The sequence below is a fragment of the Pomacea canaliculata genome, linkage group LG4 (assembly GCF_003073045.1).
Source record: "Pomacea canaliculata isolate SZHN2017 linkage group LG4, ASM307304v1, whole genome shotgun sequence".
Classification (NCBI taxonomy): Eukaryota; Metazoa; Mollusca; class Gastropoda; order Architaenioglossa; family Ampullariidae; genus Pomacea; species Pomacea canaliculata.
Window position 1 is genome coordinate 8,340,838 of NC_037593.1, and position 13,124 is coordinate 8,353,961.

Consider the following 13,124-nt stretch of genomic DNA (forward strand, 5'->3'; position numbering starts at 1 on the left):
CATCTGGTTTTGATAGCAGTGAGGAGTTGTGCATTTGATTGCATGTTTGTACATGAGCTTCTTGAGCTCTTGGGGTTAGCCAGTGCATCAGCAGCCCTGACTGCATAGGTGTGTTTGTGTCTGTTTCAGCACCACTTCCGTCTGCACCTCCATCAAGCCCAGAAGAGCCTACACAACCTCAACTTCTGAGTAAGTTAGATGGACATTCTTGTGCGTGTGCATAATTTCATCTGAAAACCCTTTGAGAATGTCTTTACATGATGCAGTGCGCTACGATCTACTGCATACCAACACAAGAGAAATAATCTGCCATCCGTTTTGCCGTAGTTTATGAGGTGCTAATGTTTCTGTCTGATAGTTGGGCCTGGACAACAACCCGATGCTACTTACACTGCACCCAACCAGCAACAAATAAATGTGTATAGTGTGACCGTGCCGGAGACAGTGACTGTTGTACAGTCCCCTGAGGCTGCGCTATATACACCAGTTCAAGTAAGTGAAGCATATCCTATTTTGGAGGCTGAAGTAAACTGCTTTGAGACGTAGCGATGAAGAAGGGTAGTAGCAAGTTGCAAACATTTTGAATGGAGCAGCATTGCTTCACGCCTCCCAGCATGCACTGGTTTTGTATGCGTGTGTTCTTCTGATTGATTGTGAATGAATGCTTTAGGTGAATGCACGCATGGAGCAAAATCAGCAGCAGCGGCAGCTATGACAGTAAGAATGGGCGTTTCTTAAAGCATTCAGGCTGCTGAGACGAAGAGCATGCTTTGAATGAAGCATAAATGATGATGCCAAGCAAGCGTGCTGAAGTGAGTCTATATCTTAGCAGTATAAAACAGCAAAACATAGGGATACAGAACTTTTGTGTTGCTTGTAAAGTAGCGTTTATTTGCCTTTCAACAGCCTGGGCAAAATGGAGAAGTACCTGTGGGGAAGAATGGACCTGTTGTCATCAGTGTCATCCCTGTGTCACCTGGTGAAGAAAATCCACCCCGTACTCGGTTCACATATTGTGCGCCACCTTCTACAGGTAATGATGGATTTGAGGGTTTCCATTGTTTGGCAGTTCCTAACTCATGCACCGTTCAAGCAATATTTAGAGCAGGCATGTCAGTGAAACAGAAAAGGAATGACGGAGTCAGTGAATGATACATGATGATACCTGATGCAGCCTATTAAGCTACGTTTATGAACAAACGGAGATTTCAGCACATAAATAAGAAAGCAGCAGCAGCAGCAACAACAACAACAACAACAACAACAACAACAACAACAACAACAACAACAACAACAACATCGCAACTTAACACACATGCACAAGATTTCTGATTGGAAAATAATATTGTTGTATATTCCGCTGAATCAGTGACAAAATAAGACAAGCACTCAAAGCTGGTTGTCAGCGTATGGAAATGCTGTGGTGCAAGTGAGGTGAGAGCACGTAAAGAAAAATGTTGTCATGTAGAAAGCGATGCAAGCAAGAGACTGTGAGCTGTAAGATAGTTTCCGAAATAGTGATTAGAGCAGCATGATTGACTGAAGTTGAAAACTACTCCTGGATATCTAGAAACAACTCCCTCGCCAGCTGTGACGACACCTAGCGGTCCACAGACCACAGAGAGAACTCCTTCGCCAGCTGTGACGACACCTAGCGGTCCACAGACCACAGGACCCACAGAGCAGCCAGGGACAACTCCCTCTTCAGCTGTGACGACACCTCGTGGTGGAGAAGGGACCACAGGACCTACAGAACGCCCAGGAACAACTCCCTCACCAGCGGTGACTACACCTCGTGGTGGAGAAGGGACCACAGGACCTACAGAACGCCCAGGAACAACTCCCTCACCAGCGGTGACTACACCTAGCGGTCCACAAACCACAGGACCCACAGAACAGCCAGGGACAACTCCATCACCTTCCTCAACCCCTACTAAAGGTAAGGGGCTTTTTGATGTGCCTGCTTTCAATGCTGTCCATTTTCTGTAGTGAATATGTTTCCGGAGCGAAATGGTTCATGTGGATGGTGGTAGATTAATCAAGAGAGTTGAACTGTGTAAATTGTACAGAGAGTTTTCAAGATTGAAGATGACATTGATTGATGATGTGGTAAATATAACGACATGACAAAGATGCTTAGGATGCTGCTGATGTTACAGGTTGTCCATATCAGATGAGTGCCCAGGAACCACCTGCTGGTTCTGTTCAGCGTATCCTAGATAGCACGACGCTCAAGGCAGAGAAGGTTACATTTGACGATAAAACCTATGTGCAAAGTGCCGAGGAAACACCAAAGCCTGAGGACACACCAAGGACTCTGCTGTTTATTAAGGTAGCTTTGCATTTTTGCTGGGGCAGTTATTGACATGTGCGAGAATTTATTTTGATGTGGGTGCAGGCAGATGGATCTGTATGATCGTAGCAGACGCCAAAGGACAATGTAGAGCGCAGGTGCATTTTCGGTAGAGTGTTTTGGCGCAGGCATGGGGTGTTTGCACGAGAAGCACAGGCAGTTTGCAGGTGACAGGGAGATGTTTGCAAGAAGAGTATTGTCTAAGGGCCCAGGGCCAGGCGCACAGTTCATAGCATGGTAAGCCAAACTGCTGAGCCATTGTGCAGATTTTATGTGACTGCACGCCATTTCGTCTTGCTGCCAGAACCTAGTGACATGCGTGTGTGCACCTGGCTCTTGGTGTGTAGCTGGTAACCTGAACATTATTTGTTAACAATATATTTGCGTTTCTGTGTGCAGGCTACTGATGAATCTGTAAAGGTGCCAAAAGACATCCAAGTGTTTATTGAGGTACCGGCAGGAGGTGAGTTGTCTTGTTTTTGTGAAAGACATGGGGTCTAATGCTTGTATGAGAAGGTACGAAAGAGGCAGGACGCACTGGTTGTAAAAGTGAAACAATGCTAGGTTTTGGAAGAAAATCTGACCAAGTGTGCAAACGAATTGAGTAGCTGCTTTTGTGGAATTGCTAAGATGGGCACTTGATGATAAAACTAGAGTGGTAAGAGGTTTGTTTGGCTTTGTTTCAAAACTGCTTTGTTGAAAGGAAAGGAAATACAGTGTACTTGAGTTGAGGCTTACTTATTTAGTCTTCGTGAATGAGGGGTTTGGGGTGGGGAAGGAGGTCCTTTGTATCTGTAGTTGGGGATTTTGTGGCTAGCCCACTAGAATGTAGAAGTAAACTGCACGTGTGCGAATGAGCACCGCTGACTGTGATAAACAACCGTGGAGCACAACTGCCCATTTTGGAACGGGTGCACCATCTGGTTTTGATAGCAATGAGGAGTTGTGAATTTGATTTCATGTTTGTGCATGAGCTTCTTGAGCTCTTGGGTTAGCCAGTGCATCAGCAGCCCTGACTGCATAGGTGTGTTTGTGTATGTTTCAGCACCACTTCCGTCTGCACCTCCATCAAGCACAGAAGAGCCAATACGACCTCAAGATCTGAGTAAGTTAGATGGACATTCTTGTGCGTGTGCATAATTTCATCTGAAAACCCTTTGAGAATGTCTTTACATGATGCAGTGCGCTACGATCTACTGCATATAAACATTAGAGAAATAATCTGCCATCCGTTTTGCCGTAGTTTGTGAGGTGCTAATGTTTCTGTCTGATAGTTGGGCCTGGACAACAACCCGATGCTACTTACACTGCACCCAACCAGCAACAAATAAATTTGTATAGTTTGATCGTGCCGGGGACAGTGACTGTTGTACAGTCCCCTGAGGCTGCGCTATATACACCAGTTCAAGTAAGTGAAGCATATCCTATTTTGGAGGCTGAAGTAAACTGCTTTGAGACGTAGCGATGAAGAAGGGTAGTAGCAAGTTGCAAACATTTTGAATGGAGCAGCATTGCTTCACGCCTCCCAGCATGCACTGGTTTTGTATGCGTGTGTTCTTCTGATTGATTGTGAATGAATGCTTTAGGTGAATGCACGCATGGGGCAAAATCAGCAGCAGCGGCAGCTATGACAGTAAGAATGGGCGTTTCTTAAAGCATTCAGGCTGCTGAGGCGACGAGCATGCTTTGAATGAAGCATAAATGATGATGCCAAGCAAGCGTGCTGAAGTGAGTCTATATCTTAGCAGTATAAAACAGCAAAACAAAGGGATACAGAACTTTTGTGTTGCTTGTAAAGTTGCGTTTATTTGCTTTTCAACAGCCTGGGCAAAATGGAGAAGTACCTGTGGGGAAGAATGGACCTGTTGTCATCAGTGTCATCCCTGTGTCACCTGGTGAAGAAAATCCACCCCGTACTCGGTTCACATATTGTACGCCACCATCTACAGGTAATGATGGATTTGAGGGTTTCCATTGTTTGGCAGTTCCTAACTCATGCACCGTTCAAGCAATATTTAGAGCAGGCACGTCAGTGAAACAGAAAAGGAATGACAAAGTCAGTGAATGATACATGATGATACCTGATGCAGCCTATTAAGCTACTTTTATGAACAAACGGAGATTTCAGCACATAAATAACAAAACAGCAGCAGCAGCAGCAGCAACAGCAGCAGCAACAACAACAACAACAACAACAACAACATCGCAACTTAACACACATGCACAAGATTTCTGATTGGAAAATAATATTTTTGTATATTCCGCTGAATCAGTGACAAAATAAGACAAGCACTCAAAGCTGGTTGTCAGCGTATGGAAATGCTGTGGTGCAAGTGAGGTGAGAGCACGTAAAGAAAAATGTTGTCATGTAGAAAGCGATGCAAGCAAAAGACTGTGAACTGTAAGATAGTTTCCGAAATAGTGATTAGAGCAGCATGATTGACTGAAGTTGAAAACTACTCCTGGATATCTAGAAACAACTCCCTCGCCAGCTGTGACGACACCTAGCGGTCCACAGACCACAGAGAGAACTCCTTCGCCAGCTGTGACGACACCTAGCGGTCCTCAGACCACAGGACCCAGAGAACAGCCAGGGACAACTCCCTCTTCAGCTGTGACGACACCTCGTGGTGGAGAAGGGACCACAGGACCTACAGAACGCCCAGGAACAACTCCCTCACCAGCGGTGACTACACCTAGCGGTCCACAAACCACAGGACCCACAGAACAGCCAGGGACAACTCCATCACTTTCCTCAACCCCTACTAAAGGTAAGGAGCTTTTTGAGGTGCCTGCTTTCAATGCTGTCCATTTTGTGCAGTGAATACGTTTCCAGAGCGAAATGGTTCATGTGGATGGTGGTAGATTAATCAAGGGAGTTGAACTGTGTAAATTGTACAGAGAGTTTTCAAGATTGAAGATGACATTGATTGATGATGTGGTAAATATAACGATTTGTGACAGACATTTTGTTCGTTTCAATTTTTTCTATTCCTTTTCACTAACAGTTAAGGCCTAGTTGATGATGAATGTTTTTACATGACTTTTTATGCAGTCATTTTAAAATTATTTTTTATGGTTTTTTTAATATTTTTTCTCAAGGACCCAGTGTAACAGTTTGTTCAGAGGACATGGAATTTAAAGAGGTACCAATCCTGGATGAAGTAAAGTCTTTATATGGAGATGTCATGCGGTTGATGGAAATACCTTCTAATGTTTATGTGAAAGGTGTCCTCACTCATGACAACCAGCAAATCTTTGTATCTTCTCAACAGGTAACTAGTCTGATTTTTGTTTGTTTTTTTCTAAATATAGTCTTAATGGGGAATAGAGCACGACAATCTCAGATGCAGGCTTAAAGACTGCTGTAAGCCTAAATTATAAATTTCTCTCTAATGCACATCACAGCATAAATGTGATATTGATAGATTGGCTAGTTTATTCCTTGATTCTCCCTTGAGGAGCATAAGGCTGCGGATTGGTACATGTCCAATTTTATAATGTAGTGATAGACACTAAGAGTTTTCTGCTATGATGGGGAGCAGTACCTTGGACTCAATAGTGACGTCCTTTAAGGTGCTTTGAAAGGAGAGCAGGTTCTGTACATACCAGTTGTGACAGAACAAGATGTGTATTGGGCTTATGTCTGTAGGAGACTATTCTTAAAAATACACTGGGATGTATGTTGCACTCCTTTCAAGGGTGCAATTAGGCAGGGAGATATGTGGCAATAGGATGACTTGCTCAAAGAGACACTTACCCTGGGAGTTTATCTCAGAATGTTTCATGGTTAAAAATAAATAAATAAAAATAAATGAAAAATAAAAATGATTGCAAAAAGGATGAAACATCAATAAACCTGTTATTGATGATTTCTCATGATTTATGTATATTTTGACACTTTTATTTCCAGAGAGTGTGTCTGTAGAAATGCAGTCTCTGTTCTTTGTCTTTCTCAGCATTTACTTATTTAATGCACCCTATTGAATACCATAAGACTTGCCATTTCCAAACCCTCCTAAACTTACAATCCCAATTGTAGCATCCAAAGTAGGGTTTGATCTTGGTGTTTTAGGAGGCCTTGTTTCTAGGTCTAGTAGCACGGGATAGGGGACTGACTCATGAACACACACAGGTGTACACATTTACATACTTGCACAGGTATGGTGAGCCTTTGTGATAGCATTATCCTGAGCACTGTGGCTGACCGCCTGCCAACTATATGACCTTTAAGCTGGAAGGCTTAGTAGCCACTGGGTTGGTCTGCATAACTATTTTTAGTTTTTAGTGACAGCCCTATTATTTCAATCACAGAGCATGCCATTAGAGAGGCAGGTGGGAACAACATGACAAGAAATAAAGGGACATGACAATTTTGATAGAACTTGATTGTTAGGTAATAAATCTGAGTTGGCAGCTTTAGGGGCACTCCATCTAATTTACTGGATGAAATTACATAATATTTCATGTTACTACTCCATCCATGTTTAGTGAGTGTACTTTATTGTTATAAGAGTTATGATTTTACAAGTTGTGCTTCTTTTATTATCATCTACATGCGCAGATCTAAAAAGAAGATAAACTTGTTTCAGATTCTTAATGGGTACAACTCTATTACTGTAAAAGCAGGTGAAACTATAATTGTGGCTTTACCGGAAGGAGGTGAGTATTGATAAAGTAAAAAGGAAATGATATCTATATTTTTTTCTCAGAATCTGTACATAATGCATTCCCTTCCACCTTAGCGTCAGTAACACTAGGAATTCCTTGTTAGAAATACACTTGACTAGTTTTCCCTTCACAACAGTGTTGTCTTTGAACTGCTACTTGTTAAGTGGTGACTTTTGTGCCAAAGTGATACTCAAGGTTTTATCCAATGCTGGAGACCAGAATACGTTTGTTGATAATGTCTCAGGTTCTTTCATCGGTTCATTTCTAGTGTTATTAACCATAGTTTTTTTTTTTTTCGAAAGTGCACACATTTTCCATCCGTTGTTACCAACAAGCCATTTTTGGGCACCCACTCTGGGTAATTTTGGAACTAATCCCAGCCTCTTTTTCTTCTTGATGTTGGTACAATTTATTTGTCTAAGAAGTTTGAGGATGTTTTGGCTTAATGTTATCAGAATGAATTTTTTTCATATATTTTTTTCCAAAGTGTCTAGTTTGTTCTTAGTTTTCTGTTTCCTTTCACAAAACACTCCCATACCATAGCATTTTGAGGATATAAATCATTTCGATTCTTAACAATAGGAGCTTGAAACTTTTTTTCCACATGGAAAAGTCTTTCCTTCTTTTGTTAATTTTGTGTTTCATAAACTTTTCAGTACAATGTCTTTTTGCTAGGTTGCAAATGTATAATGGCTTAGGGTTTCTCCAGTTTATCTTCAATGGTAACCAACTTGCTGTGTGTGTCAGTTTCCACAATTTAATGTTTGTAAACGTGTTCTTTTGGCAATGTGAGACCAGAATCAGATTTTCAATAAATGTGATTGATTAATTGATTGAAAACATATTCTTACTGCTCATGCTTTTAATGTACGCTCCATTCTCTTATTGTATCAAGTGGCATCAGTTTTTCTTTTGTTTAATAATGACAATACTTCAACCTTGTGGAAATTATATACCATCGGAATTTGCCTTCATAATACAGTGTCAGTCATACTTCCCCCACCCCATTATATATCCTGCCTTTCTCTTATTCACACACACACACAGGTTTTGTATTCTTTTATGCTCTCAGATTATGTGTGGAGTCAGTCTATATATGCCAAGGATAAGCTACATTAGTGTTTGTATATGAAAATGTGTACTACCTGGGAAGAAATAGGAAGGCTTATTAAAAGTAGATATAAGCTGCTACACAGCTATCCCAGTTACAATTCTGCAATTTTAGGCTTCGATCTTAGTAACTTTACATGCTAGGATAGTCAGTGTCAGCATGGAGCTGTAGCATGGAGTTGCTGTTTCTCAATGCATTGTATTGGATTTATGTTTGGTAGAAACACCAGACTCTTCTCCATCAGGAACAGCAGAGATTGCGAGTCCAACATCTTTGAGTGAGTTTAGTAATTAAAGGACCAAAGGTGCATCTAACACTTTATAAAAAAATTAAATGGAAGTGCTTTACAAAATACTGTGGTTTAGATCACTAATGGCATTATGATACAACGATCCATTAAGTATTTAAAAGCCAGAATGATGTAAAAAGATTTTATCTGAGAAGACAGCAATCATATCATGTAAATCTTTAGAAAGAGCATCAATTTATATGGTTTTCTTCCTTAAAGTGAAGTATTTGTGATTAAATCTAAAATTAGTTCACCATGTTACTAAATTGTCATCTCACATATAACAGCTGGATGGTAAGGGAAGCAAAAATACACAGTGATCATTCTTATATAATTATTAAAAATAAGTATTTTATAAAAAGTTACATGCAAAAATATATATATAAAATAGCTCATGTAGTGTCTAATTAATCCATAATGTTTTGTTAATATCTCTTTTTGGCATACATAAGGGAAACCATCCATCATGTTCTTTGCCAAAGGTACTTAGCTTTTAAGTAAATATAAAAATTTAGTATGAATTTTCAGTCAGTGCAGTACATAGGACATTCGGTTCACTCATATGTCATTTATTTGTTATGGTAGTTTTTATCATAAATTGTTATTATATTAATGATAACTGTGTTTTCAACCAGTCAAGACTTTGTAAATATAGTCATGCTTAAATTCTTAAATAGCTGGAAATTTTTGCTTGTTTGTTCTTAGTTACTGAAAATTCCACTCCTTTTGGAGAGCTTCTAATCCAGAATACGAAGAGCAAACTTTATATCATCACACCTCAAGAAGACAAAACGATAGTTTCTTCCTTCAAAGTTTTCCGACAGTTGAAGGTAATATGGTTATGTCAATCTTCTTTTTTCCTATGGGGAAAAAAACCCGTAATCTGATCATTGCATACTCATCTTTATGTAGCTCAGTAGTATTCTTGATAGCAAAAATAACTATACTGGTCACTGAAAGTAAGCATATTCAACAAATGCACATACTTCAGAAAGGCTGAAAATAAAAAAAAAAAAATGAAATTTGAAAAACCCGAGTCCCATGCAGTGAAATCTCTAAGAGTGGCACAAACCACCATGCAAGGTAAAAAAACACAAACAAAACACAACAAAAAACCCACAAACAAAAGACTAATAACTGACAATACAACGAGACGTACAGAGGTATGAATACATACTAAATTTAAGAACATGAAGAACTATGTCACTAGAAGTAATGTAAATGACTGTGTCTAGTAATTTTATATGCTGTAACCTAGGAACAAACTTGCCAAAGCAGAGACAGCCCACTGATTTGGATATTACTTGACCATATATAGCAATATATACAGCAGTCATGTATTGTATGTAACGTTAGACTTGTAGCTTACGTAGCTCAGCAGCATAGGTTTGGAAGCAGGGGTTTATTTACAAGCTAGACCAATAAGATGACCTATAATTGTCTTGTGATTTTGCAGCTCATTGAGAAGGGAACAAGGCTCATTGACCAGCAAGGACCTTTCAGTATCATTGAAATCACCCAGAATGTTCCAGATGGTGAAAGGCCTGCACCTAGCCAAATCAAGCTTTGTAGCTCACTAGTCACAGGTGAGCAGTACAAATAAGCTTGAATTAGCTGTAGATTTTAGAATGGCTTACGTGTGGTGTTATTTAAATCACTTTTATCGTTGCCAATTCAAAATTTCACGTTTCTGTATTTGTAAAAGGTTTGCACCCAGAGACAGAGAAAAAGGATGACATTGGGTCACAAAAGCATGCAGTGCTTATTGAACAAATCAAATAAAGTATGCTAAGCATGGAACTGATATTGTCCAAATATCTTTCATTAACTTTGCTTCATTCTGAAAGAAAGTTAGACACAAAACAGTCTAAATTTAAATATCTTTCATATTCAAAAGTATTTAGTAGTAGATTAGGCTAAAGAACATTTGACAAATTTCAGTACCCAATCCAAAAACAGGCACACCAACACCACAGCCAGGCACAACTCCCTCTCCAGCTGTGACTACACCTAGCGGTCCACAGACCACAGGAACCACAGAACAGCCAGGGACAACTCTCTCTCCAGCTGTGACTACACCAAGTGGTTCACAGACAAGTGCTTTAACTGGACATCCAGAGACAACTCCATCGCCAGCTGTAACAACACCACAGACAAGGGAACAGTCAGAGACAACTCCATCACATCTCACTACATCTATTGTCCCAAGTATGTGGTCATTTTCCCTTTTGCTATGGTTGTAGCTATCTGCTGCTAAGCAACAATTTAGGCAGAAATTAATGGTTATAAGTAGTTTTATATTTACTGGCTGTATTAATCTAAACAAAGGTTTGTCCTGCTCATAAGTAACCCCATAGGTCACTGAGCATAACTAGGAGTTTAATGGCTAAGTTTATCAAAAAGGACAATATAAGAATGTCTTTGACAGCACCATGAATATCTTATCTGTAAAAGATTTTGCTAGATTTGTCCAATACCTCATTGGTTACTATTATTAGCCATAGCAAATCAATTATGACAGCTATAAATGAAATTGTTTTCTATGACAGGTATGTGTAACATTTTGGAAATTTTTTCTTTCATTCATAATATTTTGTCTCTTTGTTACACCTGATGTGTTTCTGAAGCTGTGCTAGATTTTCTGGTTTAGTTGTTTGTGTCAAGTGTGAGTGCAGAATTGTAGCAACCATATAGTTTATTTGTTAATTGCAGGGTTTCTTCTTGTTCCAATTTTCTCCAAAACTATTGTTTTAAGTGTTGAATTTGCTTGAAATTAATATCATTGTAAATATTTTGTTTATAGATGAAAAATGATAAAGACATTTGTTGTCATAAAACAGGTGTCTGTAAGAGTGAAACTGCTACGGACAAGACAGTGGTGCGTGCAAATAACATCCCATTTAGTGGAGGGTCTTACCCTGAACAGGAATTTACCATCTTTATTGATGCTTCTGGTGAAGCTGTGAGTGGGGAAGATATGAGAGTTTCAGAAGTGAAAATCTACCTGGATAATGTTAAAAATGTGATAGTTCGCGACGCAGACAATGAAGAACTGTCAATTTTACCATTTGTAAGTATATATGTTGATATTAATATTATTTACTGAAATATTCCTTAAAAGTTCAGTGTGTGTTTTCTGTGACTAGATAAGTTATTTCTGTGGGAGCTTTATTAGATTTATATAATCCAGTACATTAGCATAATAGTATTTTAGATTTAGTAGGTCATCATAAGTGTCTTGTAAAATACAGCCATCTTGTCTCTAAAGACTTCTGCCTTCATGTAGCTGGGTTTGATATGATTCCCTGTCCATTCAAACTTCTCAGCTTAACATTATAGTTGTTGTATATCAGCAGTTACTTGACTGACTACCTTAAGGTTGTTGTATTGTTTTCTTTCCAATTTTCTGTAATACATATGGTTTGCAGGAATAAGCACATAGATATGGGAATTAGCCACTAATTTATAAGTGCTGACTGATGGCAAATACCAGGTAGACAGCAAATAAGCATAGTTCTTCATGCATGACACAAACAAACACTGACAATACCTGATTTTCACTCGCTGATATGACTGCCAATAGAGGCGGCCTTTAGAGGTGATGACTAGAGCATAGGGTATATAGCCTACACTTACAGCTCTCGGCTTGCCCAGGGCCCCATGTATTGCTAAGGCCACCTCTTCTGTTAATATACTATAACTCTGCTGGTAATGTCAATGACGATATCTCTGTGCTTCTTTCAAGTCTATGTAGAGGCTGTCACAGTTGACCAAACTTGCACCTTTTACTATCTACTTCTATTTTCTTTCCTCTATTTGCTTAAGAATGAGGAGTAATGCTGGCTGCACTTACCTGACTGCATGAGCTGTCCAAGACCTCACATCATATTTTGTTTGTATTACAGATACTTTGCTTACATCTCATTATGTTTAATTCAGTACTATTCCATTATTGTATTTTTGTTTTTCTGTTTATGGCAGGATATTGAGAATGGCAAAATCAATACCATTATCCTTTCGAACAACCAGCCACAAGCTTTATTGCTAACATTTGAAAAACAGCCTGGTAAAAACCTGCAAGAGCTTGACATCAAAGAAATAAAAATATGCAGAGGTATATATTTACCATTTATAATTTTGTTCATAATTCAATAATGGATACAAGCATATAAAACACATTAACATGATACACATTGTCACAAGCACAGCAAACAATGCAAAAGATAGTATTATTATACATACACATCAGGACAAAAATATGCTAAATAATTAAATAATATAGGTAGGTAGAGAACAAGAGAAAAAACACACTATACATATCAAATGAAATTTCAAATTACAAGCCTTTGAAATGTAAAGGGCCTAACTTGGGAGTGGTTTGTACTTAAGATGAAAATATCTAATGTGCTCTGGATGCTTGAGTCAGCAGTCATAAAGTTTCCACACTTTTATTAGGAAAGGGAAAACAAATGGTTACTTAGAAATACCTGCACAGACTGGCACATTTGAGAGCGAGAACTTGTTACCCGTTACATATTTGTCAGGTGCACCCACCATAGCAAGCTAAATCACTATATGCTATTGAATCAAATGCTTCCTTAAAATCTCTAAAAGATACAGACTACTTCTAGCTCTATTATCTTTTTTTAAACTATGTTTGCTGCACCATCCAAAAGATGACTGTTCACTTAGTCAAAGAA

At 39.1% G+C, this 13,124-nt stretch overlaps 1 protein-coding gene across 1 annotated transcript in view; it reads left to right on the top strand.

Annotated features, from left to right (window-relative positions):
• Window positions 1–13,124, top strand: part of LOC112561497 (mucin-12-like) — a 95,937-nt gene that overhangs the window by 49,614 nt on the left and 33,199 nt on the right. Inside the window, exons 67-84 of the mRNA XM_025234032.1 lie at window positions 130–189; window positions 359–492; window positions 907–1,033; window positions 1,571–1,939; window positions 2,160–2,332; window positions 2,753–2,816; window positions 3,399–3,458; window positions 3,628–3,761; window positions 4,176–4,302; window positions 4,828–5,124; window positions 5,456–5,628; window positions 6,946–7,015; window positions 8,356–8,412; window positions 9,130–9,254; window positions 9,881–10,010; window positions 10,366–10,632; window positions 11,265–11,494; window positions 12,406–12,538. Of these exons, the coding sequence (XP_025089817.1) occupies window positions 130–189; window positions 359–492; window positions 907–1,033; window positions 1,571–1,939; window positions 2,160–2,332; window positions 2,753–2,816; window positions 3,399–3,458; window positions 3,628–3,761; window positions 4,176–4,302; window positions 4,828–5,124; window positions 5,456–5,628; window positions 6,946–7,015; window positions 8,356–8,412; window positions 9,130–9,254; window positions 9,881–10,010; window positions 10,366–10,632; window positions 11,265–11,494; window positions 12,406–12,538 (2,730 nt within the window). The remainder of the gene's footprint in view (window positions 1–129; window positions 190–358; window positions 493–906; window positions 1,034–1,570; window positions 1,940–2,159; window positions 2,333–2,752; window positions 2,817–3,398; window positions 3,459–3,627; window positions 3,762–4,175; window positions 4,303–4,827; window positions 5,125–5,455; window positions 5,629–6,945; window positions 7,016–8,355; window positions 8,413–9,129; window positions 9,255–9,880; window positions 10,011–10,365; window positions 10,633–11,264; window positions 11,495–12,405; window positions 12,539–13,124) is intronic.